The following is a 20,250-nucleotide window of genomic DNA, read 5'->3' on the forward strand; positions in this document are numbered from 1 at the left end:
ACCATGGCTGGAAATGCCACTTGGAAAATAATCCCAGTGCATGGCACGGAGTGAAATCACAGCCACGCCTCCACTTAGGTTTGGCTCAGGGCAGAGCATGAGGTCTGGAAAAGGGAGACGGCCAGCGACCAGCGCGGTGTCTTCATGGATCATGTTCATTAATGTATTTCTCCTGGAGTTATGACCCACTATGTGCCAGCTGCTTGCAAAGGCCTTGGGGATACGGGGAAGGGTGGGGAGGGGGGAGGGATAAAACTCAGTTTATGGGATTCTATGGCAGTGGTCCATTCTATCCTCCCCGACCTGAGACTTTTCATAAACAAAAAAAGACCGTGGACATTTACTGAGGACTCACTATCCATCAGGCAACGTGCAGTGTTTCTGCTCATTTCAATCTCCAGAACAATCCTAGGAGACCGGTGCTGGTATCATTGTCATTTTACAGACGAGAAAACCAAGGCTCCAGAAGTGCCAACAACAAGCCCAAATTCAGCAACTAAGCAGCAGACTGGCTCCTGAGCTCCCAGCTCCATCCAGGGTCCCCAGTAAATCAAGAGATGATCAGGCAGTTCTCATTTTGTTCTTGAGCCTTCAGGATAAAACAGCCACGTGTGACTGGCTTCCGGTCACCGTTCTGTCCTCACTCCTGGTGTGATCTGAGTTCCTGCATCTCTCCAGAAAGGGGTAGCAGGGGCTGAGAAAGGTACCCCAGGTAGTGTCTCTCCAGTGGACAACAGAGGGACCACCTTCCCCGGGTGCAGACGTGCAGCCAGAGGTCCCCTTGGCTCAAGGGAGTGATGCTTACCTTGGTGACCCACGGCAACCTTGACGTCAACCACATCCCCCAAGTCTCTTCTGTTCTAAAGGCACAGTCCTCCTCAGCTTAACGCCTCTACCACCTTGGACACAGGCAGCTTGATTTGTTCTAATGTAACCTTCTAGCAGGGCTTTGAGATTGAACTTTCTTAGATTGAATCAGCTTCTTAGGGTTCTTTGCAACCTTGGATCTGTTTCCAACATATTTTGCAACTTCCAAAATTCCTACAAGTCTGCTTTTTACAATCACATCCAAGTCACCGACAAGAGATCAAAGAGAACAGAGGCCCATGGTCCATCACTAGAGATGTCCCCCCGCCCCCCCCCCCGCCCCGCCGAATAAGCTCCCTGGAAGGGAAGGAGCTTACTGGGGAGACAATGACTCCCGTGACTGGGCTCTCATTCTGTTGATTTTCTCCTGACCTGAGGTCGGGGAGAAGAAGCCAGGGCATCAGAACGGAAAGACTCTTAGAAGTACTTAGGTAGAACACCATTTGGAAGATAATGGGGTTGGGAATCAGGCGAAGGGGCTGGAGCCTTGGCTCAGCCACGAGCTGGGCCTCTATTTCCTTATCTGTGAAATGGGATAAGGACAGTTGCTTCACTCAGTTTATTGAAAAGATGAAATGAGGTGAGGTGTGAAAAGGTACTTTGTCACCTATCACCAGATAATTGTAAAGAACTCAGGGATAGATAGGAAATGTTGAGAGGCTGTTCTAAAGTTGAGACTCTGAGCCCTGCTCCAGGGCCGGGAGGGGGGCTGAGGCACCTGGCCTTGCCCCTCCCCTGCCCTGCACACTGCAGGCCTCCACCAAGCATGGTTGAATAGGCGGGCAGAGCATTAGCCAGCAGGGCTCGGACAGTGCGCTGGAGGGGAGGTTTGGTCCGCTGAGGTCCCTAGCTCCTCCCACGACTGCACTGTCCTGAGCCCTGGGGGTTTAGCTCCCTGCAAAGAGGAAAGAGCAGTGACCATAACACTTCTGCTTCCAACAACCCGGACTCCGGGTTGGCCCTATACTCCGCTGGTCCTATATTCCGCTCAGACCAGGCAGTGAGAATGAGCCTGAGACACAGCTTCATGAGACACAGTGACAGGACCGAAGTTCTACTTACACAACAGAACACTTTTGCTGCCATATTCTGGTCAAACTGGCCGAGGATGATCCTCACGTCATTGCCCTGTGGACAGAAGGACACATACATGAAGGAGAGCAGTCACACTCGAGGGCTTGAGGCCATGGCAGAGAACAGTTGTGTACCCCCAGCTCCCCAGCCAAGAGCTCTGCCCTCTCCCCCTAGCCCTGCCTGGATGCTCCAGCCCTCTCTGGGGCTAGCTTTCCCTCAGCTCCTCGGGCCCTCCCCGGTCTCAGGGACATGCTCCGGGACAAGTCTGCACAGGCTGGAGGCTTCAGAAAGCCGGCGGCTCTCAGTGGTCCTGGCGGCATCCCTAACTCCTCCAAGGGCAGGCCAACCCTACAGGGCACTGAGACAGCATCTTGTCTTCTTCCTCACTTGACACACAGGGAAACTGAGGCCAGAGGAGAGGAAGGAGCTTCCAAGGTCCCCGGGGAGTTGGTGGCAGCAATAAGACTGCAGCGCCCCCACCCTCCCTGCCAGGATTCTAGACTTTTCTACACCTTCCACAAAGCTTCCCAGTTAAGAAGTTTCAGTGTCTCTGAGTTCTGAGTTCTGTTTAAATCTCAGCTCCACCCGCAAGCCTCAGGGCGCCTCTAGCCGCTCCTTTATCCTTCTTGGCCTCCATTTCCTCACTCGTCCAATGTGGAAAGCGGCAGAACTTACCTTCCACGAGGACTAAGTGAGAGGATCGGCATAAACCACTTCACATGGTTCCTGGCACATGGCGGATGCCCAGTGAGTGCTATAGCTAGTATGCGGGTTTTATAACCTCCTCCCAACCCATTTTTAACTCCGAGAAAAACTTATATTTGAAAACTCTATAAATAGGACTGCATTCATTATCTCCACGCGTGCCTTGCACAACAGCTCTTGTGACTCACTTATTCATTCAACAAACACTTACTGGGTATTTGCGCAACACTCCCTCCTGGGTCAGTTAAGGGGTCCTTGGTGGCTCTCCAGGGAACAGGGATCCAGGTGGGGGCCTGCCCCATAGAGAACATGGGGCATAGAGGATATGCCCGGGCTCTGGCCCACCAGGCTGCTCCCCACCCCAGTCACTTCCTGCCCTCCTCAGGGTGGTACTACCTTCCTGCCATCCCTCCCCGTTCTCTCCAGCAGGCCTCAAGGCCCTTTGATGCATAAAGAAGAGAAACATGCCTTTAAAGATCAGTTTTTAGCATCTTTCAAAATTGGAAAGTGCTGACTGGGAGGCCATTTTACTCATCATGTACTTTAGCAAAATAAAAAAGGCTTGGATTCTAAAATCATCCTTCGTTTGCAAGCAAGAATGGAAAGGAGAGGGGGGGAAAAACCTTGCTCTGAAAGGACTTTAAAAGATCGTTAACAGAGCAGTTGAAGGAAGACAAGCCTTTGTCATCGCCATGTCTGCAAGGCTATAAAAAGTTCTAAGCTGCTTCCTTTCTGTGGACAATGCTCTCAGGCACACTCCAGGGTTTTTTCTGCTTGTTTGTTGAAATCTGTTAGCCTTCTTTGCTGCTAAGAGTATCCAGCCAGCCAGCCAGCCACCAAACACTTACTGAGCATCTACTTTGTGCCACACTCTGTGTTGCTAAACATGGTATAGCAGAAAAAGCTTATTGGGTTTTAGAGTTAGGGAGACCCCAGTTCAAATCCCAGCTCTACCACTGACCAGCTGTGTGACCCTGAGTCTTAAACCCCAGAAGCCCCAATGTTCCCATCATTGAAAAAGGGATAATCCAACCAGCCTTGCCAGGGGGCTGTAGGATTCATGCTCATGAAACCCAGCCATTGGCTTCCATGATGCTTCCTCCCGGCTCTTTCCTACCTCCTGGTCCCTCCTGCTCAGACTCTGAGTCAGCTCATCACCTTCCTGCCCACCCCTAAATGCTGGTATTCTACATAGTTCTGCCCTTAGCTCTGTGTCCTCACTGTCCTGGGCAGCCTCATTCAACACCCTAGCCACACCTGCCCTGGGTGTGCTACGGAGGCCCGACCACTCTCCCCACCCCCAACTTTTCTCCAGCTGTTTCCTGGACCCCTGCACTTAGATTCTCCCACATACCCCAAGCTCAGCACATCCCAAGCTGAACTCCTCATCTTTGCCAATGCGCCCTTTCTCCCATCCTGTGTTGTCCATCTCTGAGAGTGGTGTCACCAACCTCCCACCCATCTAGGTTCACTCACCTCCCTCCAAGCCCTAACCAGGACCCACCCGCTGGCTCTGTCTGTCTGCCAGTGTCAAATCACCCCCAGCCCTGCAGCCTCCCCGCCCTGAGTGCAGCCACCATCATTCCCTCCTCGATGAACTACATCTGCCTCCTGGCTGGACCCCCACCTTTAGTCCTGCTCCATCCATCCTGGCCTCCACGGAGCAGTTAAAGAATCATTCCAAGACTCAAACAGGGTTGTGTATAGTCTTTCCATGGCTCCCTGAGCTTTCCAGGTCAACTGAGCTCCGAGGAGAACATTCGAGATGCCGTACCAGCAGACTCCTGCTCAGTCCTCTCCAGTCTTGCAGGGCCTGAGAATGAGCTACCTGTGGTCCTCCAAGACGGGTCTGCCATTCATGCACTCCCTCCCCGGCTCATTCCCCCACCTGCTCCCCTCTTGCTTTCTGTAAGCTCGCCCATCTCAAATGTCCTTCCCTCTCACCCCACTCCTCTGCCTGGAGAGCTGCCACCCACCCTTCATGTTTTAGCTCAGGAACCCCTACTCTGAGAAGCCATCTGTGTCCTCTTAGGTGCTCCTTTGCTCCTCTGTGGGCCCAGAGCACTCTGTGCCTCCCTCTATCATGGCACGAGTCCACCTCCTTGCCCGTCTTCTCCACTGGACTTGATTCCTCTCTGGGTCCCCAGGTCAGGGGGACAGGGCATGACATAGCTATCAACCATAGGCACTGAATGCATGATTAAGGGAGCAAATGCTCTGTGAGGTAGTGACTGGCCTGCATTCCTTATTCAGTAACCGGTAGCTATGATCACCACAGCGCTAATATCCTGCCAGCCCAGGGCCTCAGCACTCATTTGCTTCACCATATCCGGTTCTTAAATGCACTGAGGAGCCCACGTCTTCGTGGCTGACCACCTGACCACCTGCAGACAGATAAGTAACCGGCTCGACCACTTGTGGTCTTTGTTGCCATGACAACCAAGTTGCATGGACCACTTGGTGCTGCGTTCCCAGACTGTTAGAATTGGATGGAACCCAAGAGATCACTGACCTAGTGAACCCCATCCTAAAGAGGCAAAGGCTTCCCCCAAGACTGCCCAGCATCCCAGAACCAGTGCTTTCAGCTTGGTGGCCCTCTGCCCATCAGAGGACCCTGGAAAAAGATCCTGGCCAGAGCTAGGTTATGCCTGCGGCAACGAGCGACTCACACTCACTCTGATTCCAGCCAGTAAGAGGCACCAAGATGCTGCACTGTCTGGGAGGGAAAAGCCAGCCCCCAGTGCAGCTGGAGCCTGGAATCCCGGCATGGGGAGTGGATAAAGGGAGCTGAAACTGGCCTGGGATCCTTAGCAGGAGCAGTATAAAGAGGTGGAAGGGCTTCTCAAAATGGGATGTGTCCTCCTGGAATACGAGTCTTCCTGTGAGTATGAAAAGCATGGCTATACCTCGCTCTTCTTTTCAGAGTAGCAATTTATTGGAAGATTCAGGGGTGAGGGGAAGGTTTTGGATTTGGGGAGGTTTATTTTTTCTTTTTAAATAGAAATTACTTCTTTATTTATGAGCGAGAGAGAGAGCACGCTGGGGGGAGGGGCAAAAAAATGGTTTTTTTAGATTTATTTATTTATAGGCAGTAACCTCTTCGACATCAGCCACAGCAGCTTCTTTCAAGACATGTCTCCAAAGGGAAGAGAAACAAAAGTGAAAATGAACTTTTGGGACTTCATCAAGATCAATAGCTTCTGCACAGCAAAGGAAACAGTCAACAAAACAAAGAGGCAATCCATGGAATGGGAGAAGATATCTGCAAATGACACTACAGATGAAGGGCTAGTATCCAAGATTTATAGAGAATTTCTCAAACTCAACACCCAAAAAACAACTAACCAAGCCAAAAAATGGGCGGAAGGCATGAACAGACACTTCTCCAAAGAAGACATACAAATGGCTAACAGACAAATGAAAAAATGTTCAACATTATTAGCCATCAGGGATATTCAAATCAAAATCACATTGAGATACCACCTTATACCAGTTAGAATGACCAAAATTAACAAGACAGGAAACAAGTGTTGGAGAGGATGCAGAGAAAGGGGAACCCTCTTACACTGCTGGTGGGAATGCAAGTTGGTGCAGCCACTTTGGAAAACAGTGTGGAGATTCCTCAAAAACGTTAAACATAGAGCTCCCCTATGACCCAGCAATTGCACTACTGGGTATTTACTCCAAAGATACAGATGCAGTGAGAAGAAGGGCCACCTGCACCCCAATGTTCATAGCGGCAATGTCCACAATCGCAGGACTGGAAAGAGCTGAGATGCTCTTCAACAGACGAATGGATAAAGAAGATGTGGTCCATATATACAATGGAATATGACTCAGCCATAAGAAAGGATGAATACCCACCATTTGCATCAACATGGATGGAACTGGAGGGAATTAAGCTGAGTGAAATAAGTCAAGCAGAGAAAGACAATTATCATATGGTTTCACTTATATGTGGAACATAAGGAATAGCATGGAGGACATTAGGAGAAGGAAGGGAAAAATGAAGGTGGGGGGATTCAGGGGGAGAGAAGAACCATGAGAGACTATGGACTCCAGGAAACAAACTGAGGGTTTTAGAAGGAGGGAGGGTGAGGAGATGGGTGAGCCCAGTGGTGGGTATTAAGGAGGGCACGGATTGCATGGAGCACTGGGTGTAATACGCAAACCATGCATCATAGAACACTACATCAAAAACTAATGATGTACTGTATGGTCACTAACATAACATAATTTAAAAAAAGTATAAAAAACCGATTTGTTAATTTATTTGCAAGAGAGAAAGAGAGCGAGCAGGGGGAGAGAGAATCTCAGGCAGACTTTGTACTGAGCACAGAGCCACACTTGGGGCTCAATCTCACAGCCCTGAGATCATGACCTGAGCTGAAACCAAAAGTCAGATGTTCAGCTGACTGAGCCCCCCGTTGCCCCTGGATTTCCAGAATCTTAAAAGTTTTTAACACTTGCGAGCTCTCACAAAAGTTCCAGAATCACACTGCTTAGTGTTACATAACTTGTATCTTTTCCTGAAAATCTGTAAAGTGGAAAGAGAAATTTTGTCTTGGCAGTGGTTCCTGCTTCTGGCCACACCTCCCCTGTCCCTGCCAGGGGTTTGAGCGCATTCTCCTTTGCAGTGGAAAGGACTCTGGGGCAGTGTGAGGAGTACTGGGGGGTAGAGGAGGAATGTCCCAGAGGCTGAGAGCGAGAACAGAGTTGTGATGGTACAGAGAACCCGGAATGTGGCAGAGGGCAGGGTCTGAAAATTCTGTGCCCTTCCACAGTCTCTTAATTCTGCAGGGGGCTACCTGGAGTGAAAGGTGGGACAAAGGACACCTTGGACTCACATGGCTAGAGCTTAGTTGTAGACCACACAGGGGCCATGTTCACCCAAGAGGCCTCACCTACAGAGAAGGGGCAAACATGGGAGGAACAGTGATGGGTTGGGAGGTACAACCCTGGATGGGGTTCCTTTCCTCCTTCCTGGTCTTCTCATCTTTTGTCTAGAGTCTGTCTCTGGGACACTTAAAGTGAGCTACGATGACGCACACACAAGAGTGACACTTCAGAAGCATAACCCAATTCAGATTTCTGTGTATAACTCCCAGTGAGCAGGGGATCCTAGCAAATAAAAAACAAGGACAATTCCTGAGCGCTTTCCAGCAGTGGTACTGAGGAGTCCATCAGCCCTGCCCAAGGCAAGAGGTGTAATTATTATGTCCATCCCGGTTTTCACGAGCGAGTTTCAAGAGCGAGCTGAGCCCCAAAGAATGAAGAAGTTTCTGCAAGTGCAGCAGACACCATTGGTCATGCTGGTTCCCTCACTCAGGATGGCTGCCTCCGTTCCTGGGTGGTGAGGGTGTGTGGCTTCCAGCTCGCTCCCCTCTCTAGAGAACTGCCCCCAGCTAAGGGACTTCCTGGCCCAAAAGGCTACGCTGTGCCCCACGTTGTGCCCCACGTTGTGCCCCACGTCCTGCCACGCCCAGTGACGGACTCCCTGAATGGTGGGGCCAGCCCTGTGGTGCAGACTTTGCTCCAGGCAACCTGGCGGTGGGCCGTGCTAGACCCGCCTCGCCTCCGGCCAAGACAGCATTCTGGCCCAGCTCCCCTCTTGCCTTACCCCGGCCCTCTCTCACTTCTCCCGAGCATGCTCTCAATAAATCACTTTCATCAGACTCTCAGTCTCTGTTTCTGGGGAGTTGAACCTAAGACACCAGGTTGCACAAGTAGGAAGTGGCGGTGCTGGCCCCAGAGCCCTCACCCCTCTCTATTGCCTCCCCGACTGAGAAAACATCCAGTTTGCAGCAACAGTTCCTGGAGAAAAGTCAGGTAGCCTTGAATGTGGAGGCATTGCAGCAGCAGATGTGACCCTGAGACATCGGGAGAGCTGGCGGACATTAGAAACTAGAGCAGGCAAGCAGAGGCCATCCCATCCCGCCTTTGCTGCAGCAGGAGCTCGGGGTCCTGCTGGAAGGGAAGGTCAACCGGACAGCCTCGCCAGCCTTGAGTGCATCTGTCTTGGTCCACATGCCATCGCTTCCTGTTTCCCAGGTGCCCAGCATTGCAGACCCACTGGGCTGCTGGAAAATCAGAGAAAACTGTGCCTGATGCTGTAGGAAGGGAAGAGGAACTAGGAGCCCTAGGGCAGCCCAAGCTTTTAGAGGCTGGCAGTGTTGGGGTGGGGGTGGGGGGGTGAGGGGGACTGACCTGGGCCAGTGGGGGCTGGGGAAAGGGGTCTATAGCTCAGGCCCATTCCTGCCCCCTGACTCTGGCTGTAAGGCCTGGGGTAAATCCAGCACGGTTAGCCTAGAGGTTTCCCCAAGTCCCTCCTGGCCCTGACACCCTGTTCCATACCCAGAATGGTACTTTTATTTAGTTAGGCTTGGTTTTTCTTAGACATTTTCTTTTCCTTACCAGAAATATACCTAAAGGCAGAGAAGCAGGAGACATATATTCTTTTATTGCTGTTGTTACAATAGTCTTTTCATTCTGATTAACCCTCCCATTTACTCTTCATTTTTATCTGTGTCTGCCTGTCTGTCTGTTTATTGGAGTGTGGTTGACATAAAACATTACGTTAGTTTGAGATGTACAACATAGTGATTAGACAAGTCTATACCATAAGGAGACATATATTCTTTTTTAAACTTATTTTTATATTTTTTAAGATTTATTTATTTGTCAGAGAGAGAAAGAGAGAGAGAGCACGAGCAGGAGGGAGCGGCAGGCAGAGGGAGAAGCAGGCTCCCTGCCGAGCATGGAGCCAGACATAGGGCTCCAACCCTGGGATCATGACCTGAGCCAAAGGCAGACACTTAACTGACTGAGCCACCCAGGCATCCCAAGAAGACGTATATTCTTAAAGAAGGAAGTAAAGAAGGAATAGCCCAGAGCAGCCCACTGGGAAAGCATGCAACTTCTGCAAAGCTTATTATTTTATCTTAAAAATTCACGTATATTTAGCATTCCAATAACGTTATCTATGTTTATCTTAAGATAAAAATAATGCTTTTCTTCCCATGTTTCTGAGCAAAATGGTCCCGCTGGGAGGATGTACCGTGTTTGTTCTGTAGCTTGGCATCCCCCTGGGGTGCCTGTGTGAACTGTAGTTTCTGGCAGTCAAGCAGGCTCCTGGGGCAAAGGGGTCAGCAGTCCACCTGAAGACCTATTTTTGTGGCCTTCCTATGAGAGGCAGACTAATGCCCCCCCACCCCCAAACGTCCTCTTTCCTAATCTCCGGGAATATGCTCCGTGACACGGCCAGGGGGAATGAACGCTGCAGACGGAATTAAGGTTGCTCGTCGGCTGGTTTATAAATTAGGGATATTTTCCTGGAATCTGAATCCTGAATGGTGGGTTGGGGGGCTGCTGCAGGGAAGACAGACAAAGCAAATAAAATGAACAGAGCATCTGAAGCCTGGCACTCTCCCCCACAGGGCCCAGGGCTGCAGAGTAGGCGCCCTGGAAATAGCCAGGGGCAGCCTCCGCCACCCACCCCTTCCCCGCCCAGCCTGGCAACTGTTCACTTTCAAGCCCCCGTGTTTGGAACAGGCCTGGGAAGAGCTTAAAAGCCACGGGTCAGGACGCAGAGATGGTTTTATTTCTCGACTTCCTTTGGGCGAACTTTGGTACATATCTGCTAAATCAGCCTGATGAATTTCACGATTTGGTTCCTCTGTGCTCTTGCTTATTTCCGCCTGGGTGATCTGTCCAAGACCGGGAGTGTTATGGCTCCCAGTGCTATTGTGTTTCTGTCAATTCTCCTTTGTATTTTAACAGGCTTTTCTTTATATATTTCAATGAGAGGTAATTTACAGCAATAATGGTCCATGAGTGTGTTATTCTCATGGTGAATGGTCCCCCTGTCTACAGAGAATGACTCTCCTTCATCACAGCGGGTACCCTGAATTCCCTTTGGTCTCATATGAACATTGGGGGTTCTTGCTTGGTTGGGTTTGCTTGATCTACCTGTGCCCGACCTCTCACCTTTGACCTTTCTGGGTCACTTCCTCTGTTGTGAATAGCTGTACTCAGTTCTGCAAAAACCTAATTCTCAAAGTCTTTGCCTTTTAATAGGGAGGCTGACCCATTTGAATTTATGGTCAGAATGGCTCTTTTTGGTCTGCAATTATATGTTAGGCTTTCTGGTTTTCAATATGTGGACTAGATCTTTCCCCGCTTCTACCTTCTCTGCCAAAAGCTTTGGGTTCTGTTTGCATGATGGTATATTTACCATCAAGTTATTCAAAGCCTTCTTTAGCTTGCAGGTTTATTTAGGAAACTCATGAGCAAGGTGGGCTCTGCTGAATCCCTCTTACTTAAGAACAGAAGCTACCACCCATGTTTTATTCACCCATTTTGGGGGGCTCTATGACTGGAATTTGGATTTTTCTAATGGAATTTGGATTTTTCCATCTCAGTTATTATTATTAAAGTATCTATGTTTGCACACTATGTATATGGGCATTGGCTTTCAAAATGGACTTCTGCATCTGTGTACAGTTTTGTAACAATGATTTTTTTTTTAAAGATTTTATTTATTTATTTGACAGACAGAGATCACAAGTAAGCAGAGAGGTGGGCAGAGAGAGAGGAAGGGAAGCAGGCTCCCTGCTGAGCAGAGAGCCCAATGTGGAGCTCGATCCCAGGACCCTGGGATCATGACCGGAGCTGAAGGCAGAGGCTTTAACCCACTGAGCCACCCAGGCACCCCTGTAACAATGATTTAGACCGAGCTCTCTGTCCACGGGTCCCTGCAGCCCCTGCTCAGCCGTCACCACCATGACCTGTTCTCAAGTTTGCCATTGTTCTTGGCTGGCTGAGCTGACCTCAGACTTCAAGGATGAACTCCGAGAAGGGCACCTGGCTAGTACGCCTTGAGCCGCATGCATGTAAGGATGCTTCCCAGCCGCTCCATTGTCTCTGGGACTGAGTGCTGCAGACGAGTGGAGGTGGCCTGATTTTTGCACCTTTGTGGGAAATTTGTTTTTTTCTGGCCTAGATACTTAGAGATTTTTCCCTTAATGTTTGTGCTTCAAAGCTTTTGCCAAAATGCATCTTGGTATGACTCTCCTTTCACCAATTCTGCTAGAATGTGGAAAGGCCAGCTGGACCATGCACTCACAGGATGCACATTTCCTTTACGAAATTGTTGATCCTGTAGTTCAAAAATGGTTGAATGTTAGCCATTCTGTCAGTCCAAACCAGCAGCACTCTCTTGAGCCCACTTAAGTGTGTCTCCTTTTTTTAAAAAATAAACTTCTTATTTGAGATTAGTTTTAGATTTACAGAAAAATGACAGAGATAGAAAGTTCCTCTATGTTCCTCACCCAACTTTCCCTATTATTAATATTTTAGGTTATTGTGGTACATTTGATACAATTCATGAATCAATATTGATTATTATTAGCTAAAGTCCATACTTCATTCAGATTTCCTTTTTTTTTTTTTCCTCTAATGTCCTTGCTCTATTCCTGGATCACAACCGGAGTACCATATTATATTTCGTTGTCATATCTCCGTAGGCTCCTTTTGGCTCAGATGTTCCTTATTTTTGAAGACCTAGACAGTTTTGAGGAGTATCTGGAAAATGGCCTTCAACTAGAATTTGCCTGACATTTTCCTTGTGCTTAGGCTTGGGGCGTGGGTTTTAGGAAGGAAGACCACAGAGGGAAATTGGTCTTCGCCTCTTCTCATATCAAGGGTGCATCCTATCAATGTGACTTATAACTGTTGACCTTGACCTTGGTCTCCTGGCTGAGGTTGTGTGTGTCTGATTTCTCCAGCATCAAGCTACTTTTCTCCCCCCTTTCCATAGTATACTCTTTGGAAGGAAGTCACTTAAGAAGTGATTCCTTCCGGGGGCGCCTGTGTGGCTCACTGGGTTAAGCCTCCGCCTTCGGCTCAGGTCATGATCCCGGGGTCCTGGGATGGAGCCCCACATTGGGCTCTTTGCTCAGCGGGGAGCCTGCTTCCTGCTCTCTCTGCCTGCCTCTCTGCCTGCTTGTGATCTCTCTCTCTCTCTCTGTGAAATAAATAAATAAAATCTGTAAAAACAAAACAAAAACAAAAAAAGAGGTGGTTCCCTCTGCTCCACCTCTGTGAGCTTGAGATATCTATACAAATTATTTGGAATTCGGGGCGCCTGGGTGGCTCAGTGGGTTAAAGCCTCTGCCTTTCGCTCAGGTCATGATCTCAGGGTCCTGGGATCGAGCCCCGCATCGGGCTCTCTGCTCCGCAGGGAGCCTGCTTCCTCCTCTCTCTCTGCCTGCCTCTCTGCCTAGTTGTGATTTCTGTCAAATAAATAAAATATTAAAAAAAAAAACAAATTATTTGGAATTCTTCTGTATAGGAGATTTGTCTGTTCTTTGCCATGTATTTATCCATAACAGCATAGACACATGGATATTTATTTTCAAGATTTTTTTAAAAAATTTATTAAAAAGTCCTAAAATCAGCCACCTCTCCAAGGAGTCCTGGATCCTTTTTGTGGAGTACATTATTAGAAACCAAGATCTGGATGCGAGCTGTATGTGTTGCTTCTGTGGTGCCTACTGTGTTCTGATTTTGGTTCCGCTTCGTCTGTTCTCATTTTCCGTCCGGAGCTCCCTTCCCCAGTGTCCCTAACTGTTACCTTCTCCCTCATCAGACTCACCACTTTCACCATCTCCTCTGAATTCTGGGAAATATCTCAAGTTTGTCCTTCACACTATTGATTTTTATTTTTCTTGGCATTAACTTTGCTCTCTAATACCTCCAAAGCAGATTTTAATTCGGCGCTTCGGTATTTAATTTTCTTCGACGGCCTCCGTACCTCCTTCTCTGTCCTATCCCACAGTAAACCAGAGATTTGTTTTTTCCTCTGAGCTTTCCAGAAGTTACTTTATTTTATTCCCGAGTATTCAGTCCTTGTGTTCTCCATTGGCTTTGTCCATCCAGACTTGGTATTTCCTTCACACACACTCACATTAATTTGATTCCGGGTGATGGGGAATGACCCAGTGAGCACAGCAGACGGAAGCTACTGCCTCCTGGAGCTTATGTTGCAGTGGGAGGAGATGGATGACGAAACAACCAGACAAAACAGATAGTAGGTCAGATGCTGTGAAGGGCTGAATGGTGTCCTCCAGAGATAGGTTGAACCTCCAGGACCTTAGAATGTGAACTTATTCGAAAACAAGGTCACTACAGATGTAATTAGTGAAGATGAGCTCATACTGGAGTAGGGTAGCCTTGTAATCCAACACGACCAGTGTCCTAACAAGAAGACAATGTGAAGAGAAAGGGGAAACTCGCCCTATGAAGTAGGAACAGGAGTTACACAAATTGTCGGCAACGGCAGGAGCAAAGAGAAGGGCATGGGAGAACCCCAGAGCCCTCCAGAGACCATGGCCTTGCTGACACCTTGACCTTGGACTTCTAGCCTCCAGAATGTGAAAGAATACATATCTGTCGCTTTTAGTCACATAGTGTGTGGTACACTATGTTACAGCAGCCCTCGGAAACGAATACAGACATCCATCAGTGAAATGGACAAAATCAGCAGAAAGTGGACAAGGATTTAACTTTCTTTCTTTCTTTTTAAAAAAATATTTTATTTATTTATTTGACAGAGAGAGAGCGAGCGTACACGGAGGGGGAGCAGCAGAGGAAGAGGGAGAAGCTGGCTCCCCACCAGACTGAACCCTATGCGGGGTTCAATCCCAGGACCCTGAGATCATGACCTGAGCTGAAGTCAGATGCTTAATGAGCCACCCAGGTGCCCCAACTATTTAACTTTTAAATGAAGCATTCAGGGAAGGCCTCTGGAAAAAAGCAAACAACTGAGCAAGGAGGAGAAGGCTGGAGGAGTTGCTGTGCAGGTCTCTGGGGAAACTGCTTCCCCACAAGGACTCCTTTGCCAACAGACTGGGCTCTGCTCCCCCCAGCTTATGTGAAGTTGGAATCCCTTCTGGGCACCTGCAGCTGTGCGGGGCGGTGGAGGGACCTGAGCTGCCCTGTCACCCAGATCCAGGCTTGAATCCGGCCCACCGCATCCCAGCTGCGTGACTCGGGGCGATGCTTAACCACTTTGAGCCTCACCCTTCCCATCTGTGACACAGGGATGCAAAATCACCCGCAGTCTGAGGGCTCTGGGGAGGACTGAATGAGCCAGTGAAGGTCAAGGCTCTGCATCAGGGTCTGGCTGTGGGTCAGGGCACCAGCCACTTTGGCTGCTATCTCCATCATCAGTCAGGTCACTCCTACCTCTGTTGGAGCAGAGCACCCAGGTCCAACTCTAACTTCCTGCAGACTTTCAGCCAGTGCTTCTGCTTCACACACAAAGGCTCTTTAAGCCTGAAAGCTCATAGAACTCCATGGGGCCTCTGAGGGGCAGAAAGAAGCTATTTCAAGTGCCCACCCTGGGGAGACACTGCCCTGTGTGGCAGGAGGATGTTGGCACAGCATCGAGCTCCTCTCTCCAGCACCGCCCCCGCCCCCACCCAGCTGATCCCTGCAGAGCAGGCACTCCATGGCTCCGGGTCCTCCAGACCCCATGGCCCAAACGGACGCTCAGGACACACAGCCTGTGGGGAAACAGTGTGGGCACATCTGGCCCTAGCTACCTGGCCAGCTACCCTCCCCAGGTATGATTTCCTTCTCTGCACAGGCTCTCGGGGCTAAAATGTCACATACAAGCATGGTGTCTGCCCTGAGACCAGGGGACAAACCACTGGTGCTCTGCATCCCTTGTTCCTGGCACTGCGCCTCCGTCTTCCTGTCTTTGAACTGAGGGCTTTGGGAGACAAGAATTCTAAATGGCCACCTGCTCTGACTGGTATAACCCGGAACCTGCCCAAGGTGGAAGGGGGCATATCAGCATTTGGCATCTGGGGTCTCCATACCCAACAACCCTAAATGTGGGCATGAGGGAATGGAAGAGAGGGAGAGGGAAAGGGGACCGCTCTAACTATGTTTGCACTTGCTTATAAACCCCGAGCACCTCCCACTGCCCCCCTGGATAAAAGACCAAACTCCTTAGCTCGGCATTCAAGGCTTGTGGAACCTGGCTCCAAATTCTTTTTTTAGCCCCGACACACCTCCACGGAATTCCTGCTGGTCCCTGGTGCGTGGTGAGCACGGGTACTCTGCCTTCTTATCTTCAGCCCTCCTTCCCTGCTGGGCACCTGCAGGCCCAGGTCCCTGGCCAGGTGCAGATGCTCTCCTGGAGCTCTGTGTGAAACCTCTCCCCAGGTGGGATGAGTCACTTCCTCCCTTTGTTCCCAGGCCCCTCTGTTCCTGATCCCCAGAGAGGTAACCAGCTTCCTCACCAGCTGTGAGCAACCTGATGGCCTCTGTGAGCCCAGGAGGGATCTGGCACAAACTGGGAGGCTGACAGAGTCTGTGGGATGAGCAGACAAATGGCAGACCGAGACCACTCACAGCAGGGCAAACTTCTAGAGGGCCTTTTCCGTTCCTGGAGTGTCACGAGAGCGGTCAGGAGCCCAGGCTTCCAGTCCCAACAACTGTACTTCCTTGTTGTGCCTTTGGGCAAGACAGTCCCTCTCTCTCTCGGCCTCTTCACAACAAAGGAGGTAATGACTCACGCCCTGCTTGCCTCTTAGGTCCTGCTGAGAGGAAGCTCCATGGGGCCCTGCTCTCAGCACCCAGGCCTTGGGCCACGGCTGGCCAAGCCAGGGCGAAGCCAAGGGAAGCTGGTGCCCGGGGGCCTCTCCCCACGTGCAAAATGCCAGGACGAGATGAAACAGCCGAAACTCAAGGCTATTTCAGAGTCAGGGATGTGGGGAAGCCCAGGGCACGGCGTCCATCTGTCCTCCAGGCTGTGGCCAGCCACACCTACCTTAAGCTTTTTGACACTGGTGCAGGGGTCGTTGGAGAAGCTCTCGGTGTCCGAAATCTCGATGTCCTCACCATACAGGACCCCAGTCAGGTCGTTCCTCACCTGTTACAAAGAGAAAGCGGTGGGTGGGTGTGCTGGCAGCCACAGGAAGGACGGGAAGGGTTGTTCAGAGGGGTCGGCCTGGGGAAGCTGGTTTTCTCCACCAACAATGCAAAAGGAGCGATTTTCCCCCTTTATTATAAACTAGACGGCCCTGGGAGACCTGGGAGATGTGCCCATACCACCAGGCAGACGACACACGGGCGCAAGGACAGCGGATTGGGACCGCGTAGGGGTTTCCTGGGAGGGTCAAGATAGGCAACCGAATCTCTGGTCTTTCATGCTGGTGTTTCTCTGCCGTATCACATGGTTTCCAAGTCAGACTGTTCACATATACCTCTATTTACATTTTGCATTACTTGCTTGCAATATTTTACTTCCAGGGTGACGACAGAGTAAGACACTCAGATAGACGGTGCAGAATAGAGGAAGGAGTAAGGGGTCTGGAACCAGCCCGGGCTGTTACACGTAACTTCCTGTCCACCGACACACAGACGGCTAACATCTGTGTGTTTAGAGGGCAGAGGTCTGCAAACTCTGGGGTTTGCCGGGTCCAGCCAGTATGTGAAGCAGTTTGTGTGGAAGGATGTCAGGGAGTGGTGGCGACAGTGGCCAACGGGTGACCCCACGTCCCATCTAAGGTGGCAGCTGTGCCATTCATGCCATGCCAGAATGCCAGTCTGGGGTCAGTAGACCTTCTGATTTGGGGGGAAGAACTCCAAAATCTAGGTCTCTTAAAAATATAAGATCCTTATTTCGCTAAGCACTATCATATGATCTCTTTGATATGAGGAAGGGGAGATGCAAGGTGGGGGGGTTTGGGGGGAGGTAGGAAAAGAAAAAATGAAAAGATGGGATTGGGAGGGAGACAAACCATAAAAGACTCAATCTCAAGAAACAGACTGAGGGTTGTGGGGGGGAAGGGGGACGGGAGAGGGTGGTGGGGAAATGGACATTGGGGAGGGTATGGGCTATGATGAGTGCTGTGAAATGTGTAAACCAGATGATTCACAGACCTGTACCCCTGGGGATAAAAATACATTATATGTTTATTAAAATAAAAAATTAAAAAAAATATAAGATCCTTTCATATCTTAAAATGTTGATAAGATTTTGAATTATTTACACACACACACACATACACACAGCAGAGTAAGGACCAAACCAAAGAAATATGAAGTTTGTATCCAACCTGTGGCCATGGCTGAGTGCCTACTGACAGAAAGCAATGGAAACTGAACGGTGTGTTTCAGTAAAAACAACTTAGGTGGGGGGATTGGGGCCCCAGGTTCTAGGTTCTGCTCTGTCACTGACTTGCTTGTGACCTTGGCCTCACTGCGTGACTCTCCTTGCTTCAGGGCTTCGGTTTCTTCTTCCTTAGGAGAAGATGATCCTTACAAGCCCTTCTTGCTCACACCTTAGGACGGCTATTATCAAAAAACAGGAGACAGCAAGCATTGACGAAGAGGATGGAGAGGAATGGAACCCCCAGGGCACAAAATGGTGCAGCCCCTGTGGAGAACAGTAATGGCAGTCCCCCAACATGAAACATAGAACATTCTGTGAGCCAGCATCCCGCTTCTGTGTATATTCGCAAAAGAACTGAAAACAGAGTCTTCAAGACGTATTTGTATGCCTGCATTCATAGCAGCATTATTCACAAAAGCCAAAAGACGGAAGTAACCCAAAAGTCTATCAGTGGATGAAAGGATAAACCCGTGTGGTGTCTACATGCCATAGAACGTTATTCAGCCTTACGACGGAAGGAGGGTCTGACCCATGCTACCACATGGACCAGATGAAGACATTATGTTAAGTGAAAGGAGCCAGACACAAAGGGACAAATACTGTAGGATTCCACTTATAGGAGGTACCTAGAGGAGTTGAATTCATAGAGACAGAAAGTAGACCAGTGGCTGCTTGGGTTGGGGAGGAGGGATGGGGAGTTAGTGTTTGAGATTTATGGTGACTGTCTGGGAGGATGACAAAGGTCTGGGGACAATGGCGGTGCTGCTTGCACAACAGGATGAATGTACTTAATGTCACGGAACTGGACACTTAAAAATGGTTAAAATGGATGGGGGTGTCTGGGTGGTGCCGTCAGTTAAGCGTCTGACTCTTGGTTTTGGTTCAAATCATGATCTCAGGGTCATGGGACTGAGCCCTGCGTAGGGCGCACTTAGTGTAGAGTCTGCTTGGGATTCTTTCTCCCTCTCCCTCTGCCTCTACCCCCTCTCTCTAAAAATAAATAAATCAATCTTTAAAAAATGGTTAAAATGGTCGCCTGGGTGGCTCCGTCAGTTAAGCGTCTGCCTCCGGCTTAGGTCATGATCCCAGGGTCCTGGGATCGAGCCCCGAGTCAGGCTCCCTGCTCAATGGGCAGCCTGCTTCTCCCTCTCCCACTCCCCCTGCTTGTTTTCTCTCTCTTGCTGTGTCTCTTTCTGTCAAATAAACAAATAAAATCTTTTTTAAAAAAGGTTGAAATGGAAATTTCATGTTACATATATATTATCACAGCAAAAAAACGCACTTCTTTCAACAATTGGTAGAGTCTTCTAATGTATATATCAAAGTGGAATAATTTGGCCCTAAACGTTACAGGATGGTCCCTGGGAAACCACCATGGTGGGAGGGGAACTAAGGGGTTTCAGTGGGAACTGCTGTGTTTTATTTCTTTAAGACAAATATGATATAAATAGGACAAAATGCGAACATCTGTTAATTCTGGGTAACGAGTCCATGGGTGTTTGCTATTCTGTGTTTCCTGAACACTTGAAATACTCTGTGATAAATGTTTTGCACGAGGAACGAATTTGCCACAGTCAGGGTGAACCTTGCCCATCCTTAGTTTTTACCTCTATTTTGACAGAAGACTGGGAACTAGTTATTGGACAAAAAAAGTTGACTTTGGCATTATACTCTGTTTCTGCTGCCACAAATCCTTCTTGGATGCAGGTGGAGCCCCACTGTTTGTTTCGTGTGTCGGTGGGGGGGTGTTATGGGGCAACAACAATCATTAGATGCAGAAAATGTGCAAAGTCACCCCTGCTAGAGCCAGTGCAGATGACGCACGCTCTACCCGGCATGCACAGCGGCCCTCAGCTTGCTCGCCGCACGCACTCACGGGAACTGTTAAAGCTCTCTTGGGCTTCAGTCTTTGCACCTCTGAAGTGGGCACAATACTGCGTGTAATTTACAGGGTTGTTTCGGCACCCAGCAAAAACACCGAGGATGTCCAATGGCTTTGTAAACTCTCAAGTTCTTTATGTGGCTTAAAAGCTGGAACGATCATGTCCAGGGTTAAGGCAAGCCATCCAGGCTGTCCGTGGCTTGGAGCATCTCTCTGCAAATAAGAATGAGCATGAAAGCTGTATATGATTAGGGCAAATAAACTATCCTTTTAGGCAGTCAGAACTCAAAACAAACAAAACTAAAACACCCTAGAGGTCATCTCATTCTGCCCCTAATTTCACAAATGAGGAAACTCAAGAGTCCCTCCCAGTTCTGTGCTCTCCCCATGCTCCCAGCCTGGCTCTTCTGGATCCTGCCAGCTGTGGACAGTTCTGGAAGCCTGATGAGCCAGAACAGGTCAGAACAGATGGCGGTACGATCAGCCACCATAATTTTAGCACCAAGAAGTCTGAGCTCAGCTCAAGTATTTATTC

The 20,250-nt window shown here is 49.4% G+C and overlaps 1 protein-coding gene across 1 annotated transcript in view; it reads right to left on the reverse strand.

The window, feature by feature from the left end:
• GABBR2 (gamma-aminobutyric acid type B receptor subunit 2) overlaps positions 1 to 20,250 on the reverse strand; it is a gene marked incomplete at its 5' end in the record, with an annotated part of 339,283 nt that overhangs the window by 150,607 nt on the left and 168,426 nt on the right. Inside the window, 2 exons of the mRNA XM_080820587.1 lie at positions 1,930 to 1,995; positions 16,487 to 16,588. Coding sequence (XP_080676713.1) covers positions 1,930 to 1,995; positions 16,487 to 16,588 — 168 coding nt within the window. The remainder of the gene's footprint in view (positions 1 to 1,929; positions 1,996 to 16,486; positions 16,589 to 20,250) is intronic.

The sequence above is a fragment of the Martes martes genome (genome assembly GCF_963455335.1).
Source record: "Martes martes genome assembly, chromosome: 12".
Classification (NCBI taxonomy): Eukaryota; Metazoa; Chordata; class Mammalia; order Carnivora; family Mustelidae; genus Martes; species Martes martes.